The following is a 26771-nucleotide window of genomic DNA, read 5'->3' as shown; positions in this document are numbered from 1 at the left end:
CATGATCTATAATTATTTTATACCACTAAACAAAGCTTAAAATCATAAGATCACTAATATTAATATAACCTCTACATTTTTAAGCTATCGTAAAACTCCTAAAATGTGTTATCCAAACACTGCAAATATCTCTCTCACAAACACACACCAAAAAGCGCTCTCTATTACTTTCAGATAAGCCTAGCAAACGGGTCGGGTTGGGTCGAGACTCAAATGGGTTTGGGTCAAAACAGGTCATGGGTCTGACGGTTCTCAAATTCAAATGGTGTGAACAGGTCGGGTCCAAACGGGTTGGGTCGAAAGCCATTTTATGATTGCAAGCTGTAATTTCAGAGGAGAATGAACAATGAGGAGAATTGTATGTCTGAGTGATGGACTACGTGAGAAGAAATATGAGTGATTCTTACAAAAATCTCGGGTTCAATTTTTGTGATTGCCAAATAAGGGTTTGAACGGTCATGGCCGAAAAGGGAAAAATGTTGCCAATCTTTACTTTCTCAGAGTACCATTGCTACACTCTAATATTGTGGACTTGACCAGATTAGTCTCAATGAAAACACAAAGCTGGAGATTTGTCAGTATATTTTCACTACTATAATCCCCATTAGTTTATGGACCATACGTGAATGTTGTATATCAATCTAACCCGCATTTTCATTCCTAACAATTATACGTTCATTACAACGCAAAAGAAAATAGGTCATAATTTGGTATTATCATTTCATATTGTAAATAAAACTAAATAGGTCACACCAGCAAAAGCAAATCATCTCATCCTTATATATATGTCTATATTGAATGGTAGGTGAAAACCGATAAACTAGCTCACGCACAGGCAAAACCGAAAATGCAAGTATACAAATTTTAGGCTTGTGAAGGTGTTCGGGTGTAGAAAATCTGATAAAAGTGTAAACAATGCTAAACATGATGGTCGAAAACACAGCAAAGAAAGAGTTTCCCCAATGTTATTGCTCGATAGATCCGATCCTTCGATGGTGGTTTCATATATTGTTATTAAACCGTTTGTTTCACAAACTGAAATTGCAACGAAAAACCAAGAAAAGAAAACTAAAACAGACAATAATGACAACTGTTGTTATTCCATATAAATAACGTTACAGATGTTACAAAGTTCATTTCATGAGTTTTGAGGACTCAATTTTCTACCACATACATATGTTGATAATCAAGTGAGATCTCAATCGACCAGATATGAACATTACCAATGGGCAGTTATCATACGGCAGCAGTTGGTTCAGTTGTGTTTCGTGCTTCAAGCGTCTTCTCATATTCCTCGATAGATTTAAAGAGCTCCGAGAAGTTGCCCTTGCCAAATCCTCCACATCCTGCTTTCTGCTGCTCCTTGCCTTCGTCATCTTTTAACATGCACCCTACTCTCTGAATTATCTCTATGAATATTGTTGGCCTATTCAAACCATTCATACCAAAATTAAATCAAACATCAAAAGAGCGCACACACATTCAAAACAGACCTTATGGATTATAGACCAAATAAAATAAGTAGCAGGAATGGTGTTTGGATGTGCTTATTCAGTTTGTAGTTTTGATAAATCATTTAATATATATTATTAACCAAATAACCAATAAATTGATCAGAATTAGCTTTCTTATGGCTACTCCAAAACTGATTACTCAAGTGCTAAACAATTAGATAATCAAAAGTTCAGAACCCATAATCATAAGTTCATTAACTATCGGTTGGGGTACTATTATCCTCAGAAGTCAAAGGTCCTCAAGGAAATGGATATGGATCCCGTATCCATATCCATATCCATATCCATATCCATTTAATTTTTAAAAATCCATATCCATTTAAAAATAATTTTTAATCCATATCCATATCCGTTGGATCAAGCTGCATAACAGATATCCGTTGGATGTTAAATATTTCTAAAGATATTCTTATTATGAAAAATCTATATTCGCATAGTGAAACTAAGATATAAGAATTTAATACTATTCGCATAGTTGTATATGGAAAATCTATATTTTCGATGACATTTAAGGAGCTTATAATGTACATGTATAAGGATATATAAATGTATAATCATATATTTAAGTAAAAATGTGTATATTTATATGTATGTATTTATGTATTTCAGGTGATAAATGGATATATCAATGGATGATCAAATGTCATCCATATCCTATCCATTAATTTTTCACATCATTCATATCCATATCCATATCCGCTTATCATCCATATCCATTTAAATGGATCGGAACAGATGGATAGCCGATGGATCGAACATTCATTACCATCCCGAACTACTAGCATATCTTGGGGTGAACAAGAAAAAGATCAAAATCGGTCACGGGATAACTTGGTTAGGTCGCATACATGAGAGTAAAAATACTCGCCCTCCTTGTAGTCCGAACAAGGAAAACTTTATCCGTTTACTCATGAAGAAGTTATGAACCCTACATTAAAACACAACATTTACACTGCCACACTACAAGCTGATTATTTGCAACTTGAAAATGCAAGAATTATACCCCTAGGTTGATAGCAAACTCAAAGCATTAAAGAAAAGGAAAATAATTAAATATGAAACAATTAAATAAAAAGAAACATTGTTTTGAAAAAGGACACCTGCTTATCATCAGGTTAAAGACCTAGTCCAAATACAGTTTTATCTCACACTTTAATACTCAGTTCAATTCAATCACACTTAAGGTTGAAAAAGACGCACTCGAGACGAGGTATATATATATATATATATATACATAATTTAAAGCCAAAAATCTTCGTTGACAAGTTTGTACCTATAATCGCTATTATCGTTGATATAATACAAAAACAATAATACTAAAAACGTCAATTTTAATCTATTTGACCGACTTTTGACCGATTTTAACTTTTGATCGGTATTAACCCGACCTTTCCAGCATTTGACCCGACTTTTGACCGTTGACCGATTATTAGAAGACGGGACGGGGTCGAGACGGACTTAGTCATCAAATCGCTGCATCGGGCGTCAAAACGGACGCAAGAGACGTCGTTTAGAACACTTATCACACTTAGACTAATAATATCATAAAGAATCTTAACCACATATACATTAATCACAGTAACTAACATGAATATAAGCACATTGTTAAAAATGATCTTAACGTGTATAATAATTTTTGTGTATAAAAAATAGTACCTGTCACCAACAGGTTTGGTGAAAATCTGAAGTAAAGTTCCCTGATCATCCCTATCAACCAAAATCCCTAATTCCTCACACTCTTTAATCTGTTCATCACTCAACACATCACCAGCTCTATTCTTCAAATTCCGGTAATAAGTCGGCGGTGGCGCCGGCATAAACTCGAATCCGCCGATATAACTACGTTTCCTCATTTCTCTCAATGTCCTAAATATATCCTCACTAGCCAATGCCAAATGCTGAACACCAGCACCTTCATTATGTTCTAAATACGTCTGAATCTGACTCTTTCGCTTCGTTCCGTACACCGGTTCGTTCATCGGAATTAAAACCTTCTCGCTATTGCACGCTAACACTACCGAATTGAGTCCGCTTTCGCTCGTTCCGACGTCTTCAGCTGTGAATTCGGCGAATTCGTGAAATCCGGTGAAGGATTTCACGTAATCGACGGCCGGAGCAAGCTCCGGTACGTTTCCGACGGCGTGATCGAGACGGCGAATGCCGTAATCTAGCTCGTGAAACGACGACGTTTTTTCAGTAGGTTCAAAACCTGGTAAAAACGTACAGGTGGACTTATAATTAGGATTCTTATAGCTCACGTATCGTAAAACGACGTCGCCGTAGAGTTTAACTTCAGATAAAACGACGTCGTTGTTTCCAAGTGTGACCGGAGCAAACGAGGGTTTAGCACCGTGCGATACACTAACCGAAAACGCGATTTCGGCGTCTTCGACTTCAATCGCAATTGATCTAACGGCGAGGCCGTGTACGGCGGAGAAGCTCCGGCAGTCGGTGTGAGAAAACGACGGGATGGAAGCGGTGGCGGTTTCTCCGGTGGAGATGGAAGGAGAATAAGGTGCAGTGAAGAGGAAATTAAGTTCGCCGGAACGGAGTAGGTAAGAGGCGTGAGTTGAGTTTCCGGTGGAGAGATCGGATTTTTGAAGGATAGGCATGCCGAGTCCCCATGAGAAGCGGCGGGCGGTGTTGGTGGCGTCGGAGCACCAGAACTCAATGTGGTGGAAGTTAATGACGGAGAATTTGTCGGAGTTAGGGTTTTTACGGATGAAGTTTTTGAAGCCGACTAGCTTGTAAGGGGAGGTGGTGGTGGTTTGGTCTCCGGTAACGGTGGTTCCGTTAGTGAGGTTAGCTTCTGTTCCCATTTTCTTTTTTATTTTAAATTAAAATAATTATTTGATTTTTGAAGGTTTTGTTTGTTGTGTGTATTATTATTATTATTATTATTATTTATATATACAAAAAAATAGATATAGAAGTGAACAGGATATGAACCACACGTAACTATAACTTGTTTGGTTTGATGAGATAGGCGAATGATGGATATGGACACGTATGAGTGATTATCAGAAACCACAATCCCTTTAGATAATTATTATTCCGTATGAATTATGAATGATGAATTAAGATTGGTGATTTATGATTTACATGTTTTAAAGTAATAAATCAAACTCTCTCAATGACTATCTATCCGTTCCCCAAAATTTTCAATCTTCAAATCCAAATTTTAAACCTACCTTCCCTAACTCAATCCCACTAAAGAATCAAAATTCCCTTCTACTCAAAAATTCCGAGTTCATAACTATAACACTAATTATGTCTTTTCCCCAAAATCTACTTTGTTTTTAGGTGGGTTATCAAGATTCACTAATCAAGAAACCATTAATAATACGTTTTGCAATCTTGGGCTGATTGAAGGAGTAGCCTGGAAACAGAATCATAATTTTGCCTTTGTAAAGTTTCAATCTTTAAATCAAGCTAAAAGGGCTATGAATGAGATGAATGGCAAGATCATTAATGGTCGAGTTATGTTCATAGGGTATGCTAAAAAAGATCTTAATATCAAAATCATGCCAAAAGCCGCTGTTAACCAATTTTCAAAGGTTGTACATCAGTCTTCTTTTCTGAAAACACCAAAAAATTCGTTGCATGTGATCAATTTGTCGGCTAATCAAGAAGCCACCCAACGACTAGATTTGACTGCGTTAATTTTGGATAAGGTTCCAATTAAGGCATTAAAATTGTTCCAATGGTTAAAAAGTAGAGCCATAGCTATTGTATCGGTTTCCTCTTGGGGTTCATATGGGTATATTGTATGTTGTGCAGACAAGGATAGTTTCAAAAGTATGACAAGAGGTCCCACTCCAAATGAATCTGAATTCATTGAGGTGATTCCAATGATTAACTACAAAAACAAATTTTCTAGAATTGCAAAAGTGGCCATCAAAGGGATCCCCTTTAATTGTAGTTCTTCCAACTGTGCCATTGAAGCTGCAAGCGTGTTTGGAAGAGTTATTCACATCGATTCTTTTTCTCATAATCTCCAACGAGCAGATATTTTGCAAGCTCTAATAGAGTCTAATGATCCGGAGCCAATTAATCAACTTGTGCAGGCTAAAATCAATAACAGTGATATTGGTAAAGTATGGGTTGAGGAGGTGTTTGAAGATGAGTTCATGGAATTGGTGAGCGATACTATTATCAGTGAGTACAATCTGGTGCTACAAGAAGATATTAAGGAGTCTAAAGCTCAATAATTCGGTTTTAATGAGAATATTCCGGTACTGGATTTTACGCCGGTAGTTGTTGATGAGTTGTTGGAAGAAGGAGAGATACCCGTTACCGGTTTGAATTTGAATTTCAAATCGCCTCTAAAGTCAAGTGTGCCACAGATGGTAAGCATGCCAAAGGTGGTACACAATTCTATGGAAAAGGTCACCAAAGCTATGAAAGTACAGAAGGAAAAGTCAAATGCATTCAGTACAGCAGAGGATGAAATAAAGTGGTCCCTTTTCAAGACAAAAGATAAGGGTCAAAGTAGTGACAAGGGTGCAAAAGTTGAAAAGTCCAATTCGGTTCCCAACTCCCCTTTACAGCGTGGCAATTTTAACCTTGATTTAAATGACTACCCTACCATTTCTTCAGATTCACTAATTAAATCTGACCCTTCCAATTCCCAGAATCCGATCTCTTCTGATAATAAATTTTCTTTTGCTTCTAAACTTAAATGCTCCAGTCCGCTTAAGAGTGATCAGTGTATTAACCTGGGGTGCAAGGACTCGTGTGATAAGATCAAGAAAAGGTGTGTGCCTGATTCAAGTTTAGACAAGAAAGAAGGTGAAGGCAAAGCTCAAAATTCTAAGAGTAAGAATGTTCCTGTTGGTAGTTTAGGGACTGATTTTATTTCAAATCTTTCCAGTGCCTTTGATACTGAAAGTGAAATTGCATATGTGGTGGGTGATGGGGCTGTGTCGAAACAGAATAAACAAAGTCGAAACCCGTTTGGGGGGAAAAACCTTTTTTTAAGGAGGAATTGGCCGATTTTGGAATTTTAATGCAAGATATGAAGGATGAGGATACTCCATCCTTGAAAACCAAACCATGAGGATTGCCTCGTGGAATACCCGTGGCCTCGGTAACATGTCGAGAGGTCGTATGGCGGGTTCGTTAGTCAACCGCTTTCAAATTCAATTTTTAGCTATACAAGAAACTATGGTTAAGGTGGTCGATCAACCAAATTTGAATGAAATTTGGAGACACTATGCGTTTGATTCATTGCAAATGGAAGCTAATGGGAGGTCGGGTGGTCTTCTTTCGATTTGGAGATTAGATTTCTTCTCGTTAATCCAAGGATGGACAAGAAAACATTGGATTGCATCTATCTTGAGGTATATTCCTAACAACCAAATTGTTCTTATAGTGAATGTGTATGCACCTCATAATGAGCAAAAGAAAAAAGCTCTTTGGGCTCAATTAATTCGTATTGCAAACATTTGGTCGGGTCCTTTATGCTTCTTGGGTGATTTTAATTCGGTTTGCTTTCCGGAAGAAAGATTGCGGGAGGTCATAGATACCAATAGCATTGATTCTTTTAATCGTTTTATTACTCAAGCCAATATTTTCGACCAGTGTTTATTCAATGATGATTTTACCAGAGAAGGTGCAATGGGTAAGTTTTCCCGTATAGATAGAGTGTTCATCAATAGCAAATGGAATATGCTGTGGCCCGATGCAATTCTTGTTACTGATCAACCGGATCGGTCTGACCATAAACCCATCATTTGGGCCAAAAAGTTGCTATATTGGGGCCCTAGACCTTTTAGGTTTAATAACAGTTGGCTCAATAAACCAGGGTTTATTCGTTTTTGTGAAAGTTTGTGGTTTGGGTATTCTGTCTTTGGTTGGGCAGCCTTTAGAATTGGTAAGAAGATGAGACTGTTAAAAGGTGATTTAAAGATTTGGGGCGAGTCTCACCAAGATAAAGATGTGACGTGCCTTAAGGAGATCGAAAACGAGATAAAACGTTTAAAAACCTGTTATAAATGCCGTGATCTAACTCATACAGAGCTGGGCGATTTAGCAGCCCTTAAGAGTTTTAAAAAAAAATAGCTATCAAGATTGAATCAAAAAGACGTTTGCACTCAAGATCTCATTGGTTAAAACTTGGTGACAAAAACTCGAGGTTCTTTCACCTTGTCTCTCGTATTAGGCAACAAGCTTCTTATTTGCGGGGATGCAAATCAATGGTGCATGGGTTGAAGATCCCCTGGTTGTAAAGGAACACGCTGTAAGTTTTTTCGAAAAATTGTTCACTGTTGTTCCTTCTAGGTCAGATGTTATAGATATCGAATGGGCTTCTCTTAACCTGGCCCAAATTCCGGATCACATTAACAGCTGTTTAGAAGATGTTTTCTCTGTTTTTGAAGTATCCTATGTTGTCAAGTTGTTCGATGGTAATAAAACTCCTGGCCCGGATGGTTATTCGTTACAATTCTTTAAAAAGGGTGGGGTTTTTTAGAAGATGATGTAATGGAAGTGTTTTCTCAATTTCACGAAGAAGCCTCTTTTCCAAAAGGTTTCAATTCGTCTTTCATCATGTTGATTCCAAAATCCAATGCCTCGAGAAATATGGATCAAATGCGTCCGATTAGCTTGATTAACGCCCCGTATAAAATTCTAGCCAAGACTATTGCTAACAGACTAAAGGTTGCACTCCCTTCAATTATAAGCGAGAATCAAAATGGTTTTGTGCCTTCAAGACTTTTAACGGACGGTGTTATGGTGGTTAATGAAGTCGTTCACATGGCTAAGGTAAAAAAGAATCCTTTAATTTTGATCAAAATTGATTTTTCAAAAGCTTATGACTGTGTATCGCATGAGTTTCTTTTCTTGGTTTTACATAGAATGGGATTCGGGTCAAAGTTTATTTCTTGGATCGTTACTTGTGTTTCTAATATTAATTTCTCGGTGCTTTTAAATGGATCTCCTTCTCGGGAAGGAGTAATGAATCGAGGTTTACGGCAAGGTGATCCGTTGTAGCCTTTTTTGTTTACTATTATTGCCGAAATTCTAAGTAAACTTCTTTCAAGAGATTTACTTAATGGTTTTCTAACGGGTTGCAATTTTGGTAATAACTTACTTGTTAACCATTCGCAATTTGCGGATGACACGATTATATTTGCACAACCCAATACCCGAGAATTGAATCGTATTAAATATATTATGGGTGTGTTTTTCCAACTATCCGGGCTCCAAATGAATGCTATTAAAACAACGCTTTATGGCATTCATGTTTCTAAAGAGGACATGATTAGTTTTTCACATATTTTCGATTGCAAAGTGGGGGTGCTTCCATTGGAATATCTTGGTATTCCGATTGGGTTCAATTCTAGTAGAATTTCAATGTGGGATCCAATTGTTAAAAAGTTCAAAAAGAAACTCGCCGGGTGGAAAGGTCGTTGTCTTTCGTTTGGTGGTCGATTGGTTATGGTCAATGCGGTGATTTTTAATCTCCCAATTCATTATATGGCTATGTACAAGGCTCCGGTGGCTATTATCAAACAATTAGAAAGATTACGACGAAATTTTCTTTGGGGGGGGGGGGGGTGATTGCCTCAAAAAGAAAACATGTCTTGTGAAGTGGGATACGGTGTGTCTTCCCAAAGATTTGGGCGGGTTAGGGGTTACTCCGCTTCGTATTAAAAACTTAGCAATGCTTGCTAAATGGTGGGCGAAGTTTAATTCTAATAAGTCTAGCCTTTGGAAATCCATTGTGACGTCTTCTTTTGGGGTTGCTTTTGGAAGAAATCTTTCACTAAATGTGTCGTCTCTTAATTTTTCTCAAATTTCTCCTATTTGGAGAGATTTGGTGCATATGCAACAAGATACCTCTCTTCAAAGTATCGTTGGGTCGAATGTGTGGAAGTGGAAGTTAGGAAAAGGAGACTTAATTTTGTTTTGGCATGATATGTGGCTTAATGGGTGCGTGTTAAAAGATCGTTTCCCTTCGTTGTTTGATGAGTGCTCTCTCCCTTTTGCTACTGTTTCTCTGTTTCGTTCCTGTCGTGCTCAGCAGCAAGATAAGAGGCTGTGGGATCTGCATTTAAATCACCCTCTGTCCCTTAATAATTCAATCAAAATGTTGGAACTAATGGGATGGTTGGCTCCTGTTGTGGGTAATTTGGATCGTGAAGACCTCCTGGTTTGGACAGCCTCTGCCGACGGGGTCTTTTCAGTTTCTGATGCAGTTCGCTTACTTGTTCAATCTAATATTGTTTCATCTCCATCTTGGCCAAAAGTTATTTGGGGAAATAATGTTCTGTCCAAGGTTATGTTATTTCATTGGCTCGCAATTCGTAATAGTATTCCGATTAAAGATGTGCTTATTAATAGGCACATTTTGCCTTCGTCTCAATCGAATTTATGTATTTGGTGTTTGGAAGAAGTGGAAACGGTCAACCATCTTTTAGTTCATTGTAAGTGGTCGTCTAAAATTTGGGCGGATTTGTTTAGATGGTGGAAAATCTATTGGGTGATTCCGGGGTCAATCGAGCTTTTTTCGTTTGATTGGTTTTATGGCATGGGAATTAAGGCTTCAAAGTTTTGGAAGCTAATTGGTCCCGCGACTATTTGGGCAATTTGGTTGGCACGTAATGACTTTGTTTTCAATGAGAAGTTTATGTGTCGTTCGGTCTTGGTTCGTAACATCAAGCTCAAAACGTTCCTTTGGGCCTCGAATCTCAAGCTTTGCAACGGAGCACAATCTTATGTTTGGATGGATAATCCACGTTTATTATGTTTTTAGCTTCCTTATAAGTTTGTATTTTCAATTGGGCCGTGATCAATCCGCCTTTGTATTGTATGTATCTTCATTGTTTTGATGAAGATCTTTCAATTAATATATGATGTTTTTCGCCTTAAAAAAAAATGTTTAAAGTAATAAATCATTCTTTGAGTATCATTCGAATAAACAAGTCTATATACCCACATAATCCATACCCAAAAAGGCTTTCAATTATGAAAAATTAAACATGTAATCATAAATTGCATATTCTACTCTAAATTTTTAGATCCGCAACTAGATAAAATTTGGGTGAATGGTTAGCCAAGCGCCACATTTTTCTTTACATTGTGACAACCAGGATAATCTTATGACATTAAAAAAGTCATAATCGAAGGATAAAAGAGGACAAAAGAAACAACGTATCCAATTTGTGTATGGTTATGGAGTTGTAACTTGTAATAAGAAAACCAAGATAAATTTAATGTTCAAAACACACATTGTTCGGATCATTTGGAATAGTCCATAATCATTTCCGAACCTTTTCTTGGCACCTCAAATTTAAACACGCGACTTCTCACAAAGAGTTTAGAGTCCAACCACTAAATTATCTTAAAATGATTCAAACCCATATTCTTATTAGAATGATAATATCTCCAGTTCTCCACTAACAATTTTAATAGATCTATTACCATTAGGCATTTATATAGTACAAATACATAATGCGCATTAATAATGAATTTTTTATTAATAATGAAAGTAAAAATATTATTATCCATAATGCACTATAATGAAAAAACATTTGAGTTTCGAAAAAAAAAAAAAACTTGGAAAAGAGAGAGAAAATGTGTGAGAGAGACAACCTTGAGAGAGAAAATCTTGAGAGAGAAAACCAAGAGAGTGGGTGGGAAACTGTATCAAGGAGAAATCGAAACAAATCTAAGTTAAATGATGAACAACAGGATGCTGGTAATCGGAGGAAGTACAACGGTAACGGCTATAAAGATCGATTTATGTGGTCAGATAACTCAAGGATATCATCGTTCATGGTGTACAATTTTCCGGAGTCATGGGGCATCTCAGATTTCTGGAAATTCTTCAAGCCACAAGGAGGGTTTAGAGACGTGTATATTGCAAAGAAGAGGTTACAAAACGGTCACAGGTTTGCATTCCTGAGATTTGAGGGGATAAATGATGAAATCACTTTCCTAAAAAGACTGAACAATCTTTTCATCGATGAGTGGCCTTTACATGCATTCAAAGCAAATGAGAGGAAGAAGATTGATGCTGGATTTCAGGAAGATAAGCAGAAACCTTTTGAAAAGAAAAACAACGAGGCGAATCAAGGTGGACAAAAATCTGCTTGGGTGGAGGGCAACAATGCATATACTGATCATAGGGGATATAACGAGGTTGTGGGCAATAACCTCAACAAAGGTAGACAACAATGGGTAAAAAAGAACCTGACAGAGGAGCAACCACACATACAAAGTTACTCATTCGCAGGAAAAGAAAGAGTCATTACTTTAGCTGAAGATAATCATAACATGGAATACCTCGAGAAAGCTGTTATGGGAGAGGTCAAAAGTGTTGAAGTACTCCTTCAACTTCGCACCATATGCGAAGTTGAGGGGATGAGAAACGTGGATATTAAATTTTTGGGAGGATTAGATGTGATGCTGATATGTGACTCGGAGGAGATGGCCAATATGCTAATCAACAATGAGGGTCATAACATCCGAAGATGGGTCAGTAATATCAAGAAGTAGGGGAAAATGACTAAAAATCCAGGTCGTTTAACTTGGCTTTCAATCATGGGAGTGCCAGTCTTGAATTGGCAGGAATCGACTTTCAAAGCAATCGCTAACTGGTATGGGAGTATCTTCGATACACAAAAATGCTCACTAAACGGGGATCAAAATCTTACTTGTGGTAGGTGATGTTAAAGCTAGGGGGTATAAAATACTATTAAATTTTAGCAGGAAAATACTATTAAATACGATACAATTTTACACAAGATATTTATTTATTTAGAGAATGGATATACTTAAACCTTGCTACAACACTTATAGGCAGTGTACCTAATCGTACAGTAGTGTAGTTTTTAGTAAGTCCGGTTCGTTCCACAGGGAAAAAAAATCTTTAAACAAAGCTTAACGCTATATTAGTTTAATTTATAAAAATACAAATATATATATAAGTAATATTATTATTATAAAGGGGGGTTTTTACCGTTTAATGACCGGTTTGTCGATTTTTAAAATTTTAGTCGCAGTTAAAACAAAATGTAAAATATTAAATAAATAAAAGACTTAATTTAAAGCGTAAAGTAAATAACGATAATGAAATTGCGATAAATAAAAGTGCGATGAAATAAAATACAATAAAATAAAGTGCGATAATTAGAAGTGCAATTAAATATAAAATAAAGGAAATTAAATATGAAATAAAAGAATTATGCTTATTTAAACTTCTGTAATCATGATGTTTGACGTGTTGATTTTAGTTTTATGCCCATGGGTTAATTGTTCTTTGTCCTGGATTATTTAATATGTCCATACGGATTTGTCCATAATAGTCCATCAGTCATAAATATAAAGAGCGAAAGCCTTCGTCAAATTATTCTTATTCCCGAAGTCAAATATTCCAACTAATTGGGGATTCGAATTGTAACAAGGTTTTAATACTTTGTTTAATGAATACACCAGGTTATCGACTGCGTGTAAACCAAGGTTTTACTACTTTGTTAACAATTACACCAATTACCCTTGAATGTAATTCACCCCTGTTTCAACAAGTCTATTAACTATTAATCTAGTTCCGTGTCCGGTAAAATGAATAATTATTGGTATTTATAGATATCCCGCCCACCGTACCCAGTCAAGCGTATGTGGTTAAATATAAATACGTCAAATTATAAGTTTGTATATTAAATTAACAAGGTATTGTTTAGTTAATATAAAACCCATTAATAGCCCATAGTCTAATTTCCACAAGTGTCGTTCTTTTATCCAAACCCCAATTATGGTACAAAGCCCTATTACCCAATTTTAGTAATTAGCCCAACATCATGATTACTTCGATTTAAATAAGCATAATAATAACTTAGCTACGAGACATTAATGAAAATAATATAAACATAACTTACAATGATTAAAAATAGCGTAGCGTTACACGGACAGAATTTCGACTTACACCCTTACAACATTCGCTAACATACCCTTATTATTAGGATTTAAAATTAAAATTAAAATTAAAATATAAATTATATATATATAATTACGTATATATTGAGAGAGAGATAGATTATATGATATTTTTTACGTCGAACTGCGCTGGCTTTTATAGGAATTTTCGTCCAGGGGATCTCCGCGACTCGCGGCCCTTTCCTTTTTCAAACTCCGCGAGTCGCGGAGTTTGTTTTTACAGCTCACCAAGCCTTGGCTCCTAGCTTGTCGACGGATTATATAAATAAATATAATATATAAATAATTTTAGTAATTATTTAAATATTATATTATATTTATGTGCATAGTTGACTTGTAATTTTTAGTCCGTTGCGTCGAGCGTTGAGAGTTGACTCTGGTCCCGGTTCCGGATTTTTGAACGTCCTTGCGTACAATTTAATATCTTGTACTTTGCGTTTTGAATCTTATACTCTTGTAATTTCGAGACGTTTCTTATCAATAATTGGAACCTCTTTGATTGTATTTTGTACTTTTGAGCTTTTTGGTCGTTTGCGTCTTCAATTCGTCGAATCTGTCTTTTGTCTTCACCTTTTATATTTTAAACGAATATCACTTGTAAATAGAACAATTGCAACTAAAAGCTTGTCTTTCTTGAGGAATAATGCTATGAAATATATGTTCGTTTTTAGCATTATCAAATATTCCCACACTTGAGCGTTGCTTGTCCTCAAGCAATATAGTCTTGAAATACTAGAATCACTTCTTTATTCTTCACACTTTGTACATCAGTGATTTCTTTACGGTGGTATAAACAATGGTAGTAACGATGTGGTTTACAGTCCCACATGACTATAAAATTTAGATCCTTTAAGGAAATTGGATCTTTATGAAAACATTTGATCTTTTTGAAAATTCAATCTAGCTTTTACCCTAGATAAGTTTTTCGGAATAACCCTTCACCGGTGTTTGCAAATTCTTTTTGTGGGTTTGGTGGGTTTCAGATTTGAAATTTTAGCTCAAAACTTGTGGTTTTGTGTCACCCACTTGCTAACCTTGTATTGGGAAAGCAACACATACAGTTTACTTGTTCCGTATATTACCTTTCGGTAAACTACCGTCCGGTTGTAAAGGAAAGCGTTGAACAAGCACTGTTTAAGGCAATGTCCCCTGACATGCTTTTAATTATGGTCTATAACGTGTCAGACGCAATTACTATCCTTTGTAGGAGCAATAGTAAAGCTCACCCTTATAATTTTTCGGTCTGGCACAAGGTCCTGTCTTTGACCATACTATGCAACCACCGTTCTTACGGTTGACACCCGATTTGGTTCAGGTGACCTAATGAATTCCAGGTGAATTCCTAGGATTTTACGTTCAATGGTAATGAACGCATTAAAAATGGGTTTTCAGAAAACAAATCGGTTTTAATTTGATCAAAATATTTTCTCGTTCAAGCTCGAGTTTAGATATCATCGAATTCCATGAGTTTGAATTCTCAATCTTTAAGGTTAATCTCTAGGATTGAGTAATATCAGTCTTAAAAGCTGATTTTTGATTTTTAAGGAGATTATCCTTTCTGGGGATCTGATTCATTAGTCTTATCCAGCTAATTTGCACGGCGTCCTCCCCATTTTACAAGACAGATCCTCTCATGGTTAGGATAAGTCTGACCACTTGGCGACCCTGTTTGATGCTGAGGTCCGTGGATTTCCTGCTGATTTTAGTGATGACTTTTCTAGATTTTTCATCAACCTACAGCTGGTCTGGACGACAACTTCATGACCTAAATCAAGAAGCGCGTTTCTTTTTCGGAAGACTTTACTTCCTTTTAATGATGGAATTGATTCATTGTGTAGATCCATCTTTCTTACAGTAAATCGGGTAAAATAGTTAATTATCGTTCAAAACAAAAGTATTTTCAATTATTTGTTACAGAAATATGTGATATATATTTTGAATAACTTGGTAAAAATTTCCCACACTTGGCCTTTATTTTCTTTTCTTTGCCTTTTTATTTTTCTCTATTCCATTCTTAAATGAATTCTAACATTTTGGTTTGTTTCTCAATTTATGTCCTTTCCAAGGTAACAATAATTTCGATGTTAACACCTAGTTTTATTGTTCATAAATATGTATAAACATGATTTTGAGTTCATTTAATTGAAAATTTTAAAATTTTTTACTAGAATTGGGTAGTCAGTATATAAGACTAGGGCTGTTCTTTGTTATCAGAGAGCACTAGATTCTAATACAACTACTGCTTTACTAGTATTTCTAATGGTAACCAAGTGTTTAAGATAAAAATTTTAAAAATTCCGAAAGAATTTAACCCCTTCCCACACTTAAGATCTTGCAATGCCCTCATTTGCAAGAAATCAGTAACAATTTAAATTATTGAGGGTGATTAGCGTAGAAATGATTAAATTTTACCAAAGTTTCCAAACATATTGGCGTTTGTTTGCTGAATGATAAATGGTGCATATCATTTGTTCATTCCGTCTTGTTGTTATATCACATTTATTTTTCATCTTGTCGTCAAAATTAGTTGCTTTTGCTGAACTTAATGCCAGTCTTTGAAAATGCGTTGTTTTACCCTGTTGTGTACATAAGATAAACTGCAAATATATATACATATTTTTGAAGTTTGGTATATTACCCCACATTCAAAAATTATTAAAATCTAATAATAAAAGTTAGAAAATTATAAAAACTATTACAATATTAACATAAGTATTAAATGTATCAACATTACAAATAATAAAATAAATAAAACTAAATAAACTAGGGATGATACTGATACCAGTAGGGGTTCCATGCATAACCATATGTGTTATAAAATGCTTCAGCTGGGTTATAAGTAGGATACGATGGTTGCATCTCTATAGACCAGGGAGGAAATATAGGCGATGGAGTAGGAATATAGTTTCTACCTACATGTTGGCAATGAGCTATGATTTGGTTTTGATGAACTTGCCAATCTTCAAATGCTCGATGTCTAGCATTTTCATACTCTTGAGAAGCTATAAACCTTTGCATTTCTGTTATTTCATTTCCCCCTCCCACATTACCTTGCTGTTGGTTTCTCTCAACCTGTGGATGTCTACCATTATATCGTACTGCGGCGTTATTTCGCCTCTTCAAAACTTCAGCACCATGGTATACATTTAAACCAATTGTATCGCGGGGTTCTGGTTCTTCGATTAATAATCCCCCCCGACTTATATCCACATTGAGATATTCAGCAATCAAAGTAATAAATATACCACCTCCTATTATACTGTGCGGTCTCATCCCCCTAACCATAGCTGATAAATAATAACCCACACAATAAGGTATACTTACAGCGCTTTGTGGGTCTCGAATACACATGTGGTAAAACAAATCCTGTTCATTTACCTTTTCCTTATTCTTACCTCTTTGTGTAATCGAATTAGCTAAAAACCTATGAATTACTCTTAACTCTGCTCTATCTATATCCAAATAAGAGTAATTTCTCCCTTTAAATCGGTGATGGCTAGTCATTTGACTCCATACACCATGCGTATCAAAATTTTCATCAATTTTCCTACCGTTCAATATCAACCATCTACAATCGGCAGATGCTAACTCCTCAGGCGTATATATACGTAAAGCCTGAGCCATGTCTAGTAAAGACATGTGGCGCATCGAACCTCCTAACAAAAATCTAATAAAAGATCGATCGGTTAAACTAACTACCCGATCATTTATTTCTATACTACACAATAATTCTTCACACCATACTTTATATACAGGTCTACGCATGTTGAATAATCGTACCCAATCGTTAAAAGTAGAATTACCATACCTCTGTGTAAGTAATTCCCTAATTGGCTCGGCCAATTCTACAGCTTCTAACGGTGCCCATTCTATTACCCTAGGTACTTCAACAGCTTTAGAATGAAGAGAATGCAAGGCCCTTTGGTATTTTGGATAATCTATCCAACGTCTGTCTATTCTCAAGTTTGGGTGCAAATTTTCCACGTGCATATCTGAAAATGTCATAACTGGGTGAGGTATATCTTGTTTGTAATAGCTATCAACATCCTGTTGTTCCGCATTCTCAGGAGGAGCATTGCGAGCTTGGGATGAAGATTCACCCCTTTCAGTCTGCAAAACACATCAAACACAATTTTTGTGCATCCAAATATGCATTAGTGTCAGCAAAATCATCAATCAAAATAATTACAATGACATGTCCAATTTATATCAAACTTATATCATTTTCATATTTTTATCAAATCTACACTTTTTCAAATAAGCATATACGAAAATGTTCGCCAAGTTCATAAGCATTCAACTCAAATAACATGTCAAAATAATCATTACTAGCAATTAAACAAGTTTTAAATGGCATTATCTCTCAAAAATCAAGTTCATGAATTTTAGACTTGAAAAAGTCCACTTTAATTCTCAAAAATCATGTTTAGGCTCAAAGTTTGGATCATTTAACTACCTAAACATGTTACACTACTTAATTTAGCAATAATTCATGACAAAAATTGGCCATAACCTGTTTATATCAAAAAGCCCCAAATTTGCTCAAGAACACAAACCCTAGATTACTCAAAATTTGAAGTTTAAGGTTTCTAATCATGTTAAATAGCATCAATCTAGGTTATACAAGCATAATACATAAGCAATTTAAGCATAATTACACTAAAAAGCATCAAAATCGAATTGGGTATAAAATTTGCTCAAGAACACTAATTTTCGGATTAAATGGTGTTTAGGTGTAGAAATTTATCGTTTTTCTTGAGTAATTCCTTGATAGCATCCTTCTCAACATGATTTTGTAAAAGATTTGATGAAAAATGGTGAAAAATTGCGAATTTGAGATGTGTTTGTGTGTGTATTTCGCAGTATTTTGTGGAAATGGGGAAGGAGCTGTCTATTCAGCTCGTTTTATTTTTTTTTCCTGGATTTCGCAAGCTCCGCGAGTCGCGGTGGTTTTTCACTTCAAACTCCGCGAGTCGCGTCGATTTTTTTTTTTAAATAAGCCTTAACTTATAAAACAAATATAAAATAAATTTAAAATTTTGTTTTCCTTTGTTTTAGGACGAGGTCGTTTCGGATCGATGTCCTAGTCCGTCCTTCGACAAAATTTTAAAATTTGTCTTTTTGTAGCGATTGTTTTAAAAGCTAAGATTTTTTTTTGGGTTTTTTAATGTTTTTGGCATACTTTAATTCAATAAGATTAAAAATAATGATAATAAAAGTTCTCGTCCCTCCCTCGGGTAAAGCAATTTCGGTTCAACGACCTAGTCTTCAACTTACGACGAATTTTTAAAAATCATATTTTTAACTTAATGAGAAAAAGTAAATTTTAGTTTTTAAATTCACACAACTTAAATATAAAATTAAAAATTCATATTTAAAATTAAAAATTCACACCAAACTTAATTAAAGATTCATATTATAAATTCACTCCAAACTTATATTATATTTTTGTTTTTATACATACAAACTTAAAAATATCAATTGTTCAAATATTTACAATTTTAAATATATTAATTTAAAAAGTTTACAATATTAATTTAATATTTATATATTAATTTTAAAAACATGGTAAAAATAAAATTAAAAATCTTTTTGGTCTTTTATCCCACTTTAATCAATCAAATATTATCAAAAATATACGCCCCTCTTTTCGGTAAAGTAATTTCGGTTCAATGACCTAATTTAACTCATGACGAATTTTTGAAATATTTTGGTTTGATTGATTAAAGATATTTATACCTTAAGAATAAACGTTAAATTTCGCAGTGATGTAATATATTTTTGAATGATATCAATAATTTCGGTCGCCAAACCTAATTTTATTCAATACCAATTTAATACTTTATAGCGAACAAATTAGCGTTTATTATCAAAAGGTTAAAAATAAAAATAAAAATAAAAACTGTACAGACTTACCTGTGAGATAGTATTCTTAGTGATACGATCTATCCCACTCACAAGATAGTCGGTTTAATTGGTTTTCCATAGCTACATAGGCGTAACCTCGAGCATTCAGTGTTTTTTCTTCTAAACATATGAACGGTCCGTCTCTGCATAAAGTAACAAATTCGGTGTTTGAATAAGTTTGATTATTTGAACATTTACCTCCATGTGACCATTTTCCGCATTTGTGACATTTTTCAAGGTGTCGTGCTCTTCTTTTCGCTGCGGATTTTGATTTTCCTTTACCAAATTGTAACTTATTATCTTCGTATCTGGATTCTTTTCTTACTCCGTCCAATTTACCTCTGATTAATGATACTATTTCACTCGGAAGTGTGTCATTATTACGTTTAGTGATCAAAGCGTGTAGCATTAGACCATGGTTTAGTTCACAGGAAGTCTTCATTTCGTAAAAACCTAAAAAAAATAAAAATTCAGAATGGGGGGAGAAGACTAGTTCTTTAGGGTCTGCTAGGGAAAGACCATTCGAGTTCCATTTTCGAGAACTACACGAAAACAGAAAATCTAACTCTAACAGAAATACATAAACCTCCCTATACTTAGTTGAAATTGTGATTAACATTATTTTCAATTGAATCATCAACAACTTGTATATCTTTGACTTTTACTTTAATCCATTTGTTGATTTCCTCCGTAACTTTCACAAATTGAACTAACATCGCCTTTTCTTTTGACGATAAATTGGATATTAATCGGTTACATAACTTAAAGTTTCCTTTAATCTTAGCATCGTGAATCCGTTTATAAAGTTTCTTCGTTGAACTGTTAAAAATGGGTTCATCTAATTTCGTATCATCAACGGCATTCTTTGTGATTGGATCATCATTAAGTGTTTCTTCATCTTCCCCACACTTATGCGTTTTTATTGGTCTAACAGTTTTGGTTGGTGGAGATCTAAACTTCGGTTCACAAAGGTGATCGATGTATCACCATCCCTAAGTGTCATTCTACCTTTTCTTACATCAATGAATGCCTCGGTGGTTGCTAAAAATGGGCGACCTAGAATTAGAGGAATATCAAGGTTTTTCTCCATATTAATCACTATGAAGTTTGCAACAAAGGTCAAACTTCCCACGTTAACAAGTAAATTATTTGCTATTCCAACCGGGTGTTTAATGGTTTGGTCAAATGATTGAACACCTATTTTGGTTGGTTTTAATTTACCCATGCCTAATCTTTTGTATAAGGAAAGAGGCATAATATTTGCACTTGCTCCTAAATCTGCGAGTCCATTATATACAGCACCATCATTAAGCAAGGAAGAAATGATAAATTCACCCGGGTCTCCTGCTTTAGTAAGTCGAGTTGGTTTGTAAACCTTTTTCGGGTGTTCTTTTCTTGGTTCTTTCACTTCTATTTGAACTTCTTGTTCACATTTTTCTTCGTTTCTTGGAATGGGAGGTTTGTATAAGAATTCTTCTTCATCATTCAAATTTGAATCCTCCATATATTCTAATTTTGATTTTTCATATGTTGTTGATAACATATTTATGTTTTCATTTTGAAGGTTTTCTTGGGTGGTGAAATTATGATTAACTTCATTGTCAACTTCCATCAGACCATGTATGTAATGTTTAACTCTGTGACCATTAACTTTAAATTCAATCCCATTTGAATTTATTAATTCTATCGTTCTGTATGGGAAAACTCTTTTGACTATGAATGATCCAGACCATCTTGATTTCAATTTTCCAGGAAATAGCTTGAATCGTGAATTGAAAAGAAGAACTCTGTCTCCTTCTTTAAATTCTTTTGAACTTCTGATTCTTTTATCATGCCATTTCTTCGTTCTTTCCTTATAGATTAACAAATTTTCGTATGCGTCATGTCTTAATTCTTCTAATTCGTTTAGTTCACTTAACCGTAGACATCCAGCTTCATGTAAATCAAGATTACATGTCTTCAAAGCCCAAAATGCTTTGTGTTCAATTTCTACTGGAAGATGACATGCTTTTCCATAAACGAGTTTAAAAGGTGTGGTTCCAATTGGAGTTTTGTAGGCTGTTCTAAAAGCCCAGAGTGCATCCTCCAATTTAATGGACCATTCCTTCGGATTTGATCCTATGGTTTTCTCTAGAATACGTTTTAAAGCTCGGTTGGTATTTTCAACTTGTCCACTTGTTTGTGGATGATATGCGGTGGAGATTTTATGAGTTACTCCATATCTTTTAAGAACTTTCTCAAGTTGATTATTACAGAAATGAGTACCCCGATCACTTATTAAAGCTTTCGGTGTTCCAAACCTTGCAAAAAGACGTTTTAAAAAGTTGACTACAACTCGTGCATCGTTAGTTGGGAGAGCTTGTGCTTCCGTCCATTTAGATACATAATCAATGGCTACGAGAATGTAGAGATTATTATGAGATTTTGGAAATGGACCCATAAAGTCAATACCCCAAATGTCAAATACTTCACATACTTGAATGACATTTTGTGGTATTTCATCACGTTGACTTATTTTTCCAGCCCTTTGACAAGCATCACAGGATTTGCAAAGAAGGTGTGCGTCTTTGTAAATTGTAGGCCAATAGAATCCAGCATCATAAACTTTTCTTGCTGTTAGTTGAGGCCCATAATGCCCTCCTGTTGGTCCTGTGTGACAATGGTTTAAGATTTTACTAGCTTCATCTCCGAATACACATCGACGTATTATTCCATCTGGACAACTTTTAAACAAATGTGGATCTTCCCAGAAATAGTGTTTTATATCACTAAAAAATTTCTTTCGTTTTTGGTACGACAATCCTTTTTCAAGGAATCCACATACTAAGTAGTTTGCATAGTCTGCAAACCATGGAATTTCATTATAATCTATCTTCAATAGTTATTCATCAGGAAAGTTGTCTTGTATGGCCGATTCATTTAGAACTTCTAATTCGGGATTTTCAAGACGAGAAAGATGATCAGCGGCGAGATTTTCTGCTCCTCTTTTATCTCGGATTTCAATATCGAATTCTTGTAAGAGTAAGATCCAACGGATTAATCTTGGTTTAGCATCTTGTTTCGAAAATAGGTATCTAAGAGCAGAATGGTCGGTATAGACCACCGTTTTAGCTAGAACGAGATATGAACGAAATTTGTCAAAAGCAAAGACAATAGCAAGGAGTTCTTTTTCAGTAGTTGTGTAATTTGTTTGTGCTCCTTGTAACGTTTTACTAGCGTAATAAATAGGTTGAAATCGTTTTTCAATCGTTTGTCCTAAAACGGCTCCCATTGCAAAATCACTTGCATCGCACATTAGTTCAAACGGTAGATTCCAATTTGGTGTTATCATGATCGGCGCATTAGTGAGTTTCTCTTTAAGAATATTAAAAGATTTGATACATTCATCTGAAAAGATGAATGGAGCATCCTTTTCTAGGAGTTTATTCATAGGAGTGGCAATTTTAGAAAAATCTTTTATGAAACGTCGGTAAAAACCGGCATGCCCTAGAAAACTCCTAACTCCTCTAACATTGGTGGGATGTGGAAGTTTAGCAATTACATCTACTTTAGCTCTATCCACTTCAATTCCTTCCTTTGAAATTTTATGTCCAAGAACGATGCCTTCTTTAATCATGAAATGGCATTTCTCCCAATTAAGTACTAGATTTGATTGTTCGCATCTAATCAGCATTCGTTCAAGATTAGCTAGACATGATTCAAATGTATCACCGAAGACTGAAAAGTCATCCATGAAAACTTCCATGCATTCTTCTATCATGTCATGAAAAATCGCCATCATGCACCTTTGAAAGGTTGCAGGGGCGTTGCAAAGTCCAAATGGCATGCGTTTGTAAGAAAAAGTACCATAAGGGCATGTGAATGTGGTTTTCTCTTGGTCTTCGGGTGCTATTGGAATTTGAAAGTATCCGGAAAATCCATCAAGAAAACAATAGTAACTGTTTCCGGCTAATCTTTCCAACATTTGATCAATGAAAGGTAAGGGAAAGTGATCTTTTCTGGTGGCGTCATTTAATTTTCTATAATCAATACAAACACACCATCCTGTTACAGTCCTAGTAGGAATAAGCTCATTTTTCTCATTTGTAATGACAGTCATGCCACCCTTCTTAGGCACGCATTGAACTGGGCTTACCCATGGACTATCAGAAATTGGATAAATTAAACCCGCATCTAGCAGTTTAATAATTTCTTTTTTAACAACATCTTGCGTATTAGGATTTAGTCTTCGTTGGCGTTGCACATATGTTTTATGACCTTCTTCCATAAGGATTTTATGTGTGCAATACGAAGGACTTATTCCTTTAATATCATGAATCTTCCATGCAATGGCTGATTTATGAGCTTTCAACACAGAAATGAGTTGTGATTTCTCATTTTCAGTAAGAGAAGACGATATTATTACAGGTAACTCAGATTCACCATGTAAATAAGCGTATTCCAAATGGTTTGAAAGTGGCTTTAACTCTAATGTCGGAGGTTCTTCTATCGATGATTTATATCGATATCTGTCTTCTTCTTTTAGCATTTGAATTTCTTCTGTTGTTGGTTCATATCCATTAGCTATTAGTGTAGCTAACATTTCAGCTTCATCAATTGGTTCAGTTCCTTCTCCTAAAGAACATTCTCCCGTTCCTTGTAATTCTGGAAATTCTTCTAATAATTCTGCATGTGAATCTATAGTTTGAATATAATAACATGTATCATCTGCAGATTGCGGTTGTTGCATTGCTCTATCAACTGAAAAGGTAACACTCTCGTCCTCTATACTTTGGGTCAGTTTCTTACCAAACACGTCTATCATTGCTTTAGCCGTGTTTAAGAATGGTCTTCCTAATATGAGAGGAACTTGAGAATCTTCTTCCATGTCCAGAACAACAAAATCTACTGAAAATACTAAAGTACCAACTTTAACTAGCATGTTCTCCATTATCCCTCTAGGATATTTTATTGATCGATCGGCTAGTTGTATGCTTATTCTTGTTGGTTTCAATTCTCCAAGGTCTAGTTTAGCGTATAGTGAATACGGCATTAAATTTATACTAGCACCTAAGTCTGCCAATGCTTCTATTGAACTAAGACTACCCAGAAAACATGGAATTGTGAAACATCCTGGATCAGATAATTTTTCTGGTATCTTGTTCAACAGCATTGCTGAACAATTAGCATTCATAGTAACAGCCGAGAGTTCTTCCATTTTCTTTCTATTCGTGATTAGATCTTTCAGAAATTTAGCATATCTAGGCATTCCTGAAATTACATCAATGAAAGGAAGATTTACATTTATCTGTTTAAACATATCTAAGAATTTGGATTGCTCGGCTTCAAGTTTCTCTTTTTTCATTTTACTCGGGTAAGAAAGTGGTGGTTGATATGGTTTAACATAAGGTTTAGCCTTAACTGTGTTATCTTCATTAACCTTTTCAACTACCGGTTCTTTTTTCTTATCTTGTTCAGGTTGTGGTTCTTGTGGAGTAGGAATAGCTTCCTCAGAAATTACAGGTATTTCAGGTGGTTTAAGTGTAATACCACTTCTTGTGGTAATGGCTTTAGCTGTTTCATTCCGGGGGTTAGCATTTGTATCACTAGGTAGACTTCCCGGTTTTCTTTCACCTATTAACCTTGCTAGATTACTTACTTCTTGTTCCAAATTTTGAATAGAAGCTTGTTGATTTCTAAATGCGTGAGCATTTTGTTCATTAGTTTGTTTCTGAGATGTGAAAAACTGCGTTTGAGTTTCAACTAGCTTTGTCATCATATCTTCTAAATTTGGCTTTTTATCATCGGTTTGTGGTGGTTTGTTTTGAAAATTAGGTCTTTGCTGGTTGTAAGTATTATTGGATACTTGTTGATTGCTAGGACCTTGTTGATCGTTGTATGGAACATTTCGGTTATAATTCTGGTTTTGATTGTAAATCGGTCTTGGCGGTTGATAATTATTCTGATTATTATTTCCAGGCCTTTGGTTTATGTATGAAATATTCTCTCTTTGTTCCATTGTTAGTTCAATACTGAGACAATCTTTTGTCAAATGTGGTCCTCCACACTGCTCACAACTAATTCGTATTGAGTGAATATCCTTAGTCATCTTTTCCATACGTCTCTCGACAGCATCTATCTTTGCAGAAATGGAATCTAAGTCATGGCTAGAATCGGCTCAAGCTGCTTTAGATGATCTAACGATATCTTTTTCTTGGTGCCACTCATGTGAGTGGGAAACAGTGTTATCAATAATTTTATAAGCATCAGTTTCGGTTTTCTTCATAATAGAACCACCAGCTGCAATATCTATGTCTTTCTTTGTAGTGATATCGCATCCTTGGTAGAATATTTGTACTATTTGACATGTGTCTAAACCATGTTGCGGACATCCTCTTAATAACTTTCCAAATCTAGTCCACGCCTCATATAGAGTTTCATTTGGCTTCTGTGTGAACGTAACAATTTCTCCTTGAAGTCTTACGGCTTTAGATGCCGGAAAGAATTGTTTAAGAAATTTTTCAACTAAAACATCCCATGTATCAATTGCCCCTTCAGGTAACGATTCCAACCAATCTTTGGCTTCTCCCTTTAAAGTCCAGGGAAATAACATGAGATATATCTGTTCATCCTCAACTTCTTTTATTTTAAATAGTGTGCAGATCCTATTAAAGGTACGAAGATGTTCATTTGGATCTTCCTTCGGCGCACCACTAAATTGGCATTGATTAGTCACCATGTGTAGAATTTGTCCTTTGATTTCATAATCTTCCGCATTAATGTCAGGATGAGTAATTGCGTGACCTTGGCCAGTGCGTTTAGCTCTCATTCGGTCTTCCATGCTTAAAGGTTCCAGATTCTCCATAATTGAATTTGTTGAATCGGAATCACTAGAGGATTCTGATTTAATGGTTCGTTCCTCAACAATCTCTGTTTGAATGATTGGTGGTTCCGGAGGAAAAATTAATGGTTCAGGATCTATGAATCGTCCCTGAATATTCTCCGGATTCTCAATTGTGAGGTCGGGTTTAAAAAATGGATTATCGGAAATTTGAATTGGAGTACTTGGTTGACTGGATGACGATTCTAAAGAAAAATCAACGGCGACAATATTTGCTGAATGTCTTGATCGAGTTACTGGTGGTGAACGTACAAAAGGTGGTGAACGTCTTGCTCGGTGCATTCATTGAATATCCTATTAGTTTTTTAAAAGGAAAGAAAAATTATATAAGTTATCCAATTAATAGACTTTTCTGAATTTGCCCACATTTCGAATAGCCAAAAGATGCAGCAGAGGGGCAGGATTCGTTTGGTTTCAATATAATTGAGGACTGTTTGGCTCCAATAACCTGGTCCACGTACAAATCCAACTATTACTACGAACCAGAAAATTTTGATGTCTATCAATTTAACCACTTAAATAAATTTTCA

The 26771-nt window shown here is 35.3% G+C and overlaps 2 protein-coding genes across 2 annotated transcripts; one reads left to right on the top strand and one right to left on the bottom strand.

The window, feature by feature from the left end:
• Nucleotides 1–944: 944 nt before the first annotated feature.
• Nucleotides 945–4333, bottom strand: LOC139861170 (4-hydroxyphenylpyruvate dioxygenase). The gene is made up of 2 exons (XM_071849466.1): nt 3171–4333; nt 945–1426 (listed from the first exon to the last, which is right to left on the bottom strand). Exons 1-2 carry the CDS (start codon nt 4331–4333, stop codon nt 1237–1239), a joined length of 1353 nt encoding a protein of 450 aa, XP_071705567.1. The 3' UTR covers nt 945–1236.
• Nucleotides 4334–6569: 2236 nt separating this feature from the next.
• LOC139863520 (uncharacterized) lies at nt 6570–7577 on the top strand. The gene has a single exon (XM_071852145.1). It carries the CDS (start codon nt 6570–6572, stop codon nt 7575–7577), a length of 1008 nt encoding a protein of 335 aa, XP_071708246.1.
• The last annotated feature ends 19194 nt before the right edge of the window (nt 7578–26771 follow it).

The sequence above is a fragment of the Rutidosis leptorrhynchoides genome, chromosome 8, assembly GCF_046630445.1.
Source record: "Rutidosis leptorrhynchoides isolate AG116_Rl617_1_P2 chromosome 8, CSIRO_AGI_Rlap_v1, whole genome shotgun sequence".
Classification (NCBI taxonomy): domain Eukaryota; kingdom Viridiplantae; phylum Streptophyta; class Magnoliopsida; order Asterales; family Asteraceae; genus Rutidosis; species Rutidosis leptorrhynchoides.
Note: the sequence above shows the minus strand (reverse complement) of the source record. Positions and strands in the feature narration are given on the sequence as shown.

Coding starts and splice junctions, on each gene's coding strand:
- LOC139861170 (XM_071849466.1), bottom strand. CDS start 4,333: ATGGGAACAGAAGCTAACCTCACTAACGGAACCACCGTTACCGGAGAC. Junction 1,427..3,170: donor ACCAAACCTGTTGGTGACAG/GTACTATTTTTT, acceptor TGGTTTGAATAG/GCCAACAATATTCATAGAGA.
- LOC139863520 (XM_071852145.1), top strand. CDS start 6,570: ATGAGGATTGCCTCGTGGAATACCCGTGGCCTCGGTAACATGTCGAGA.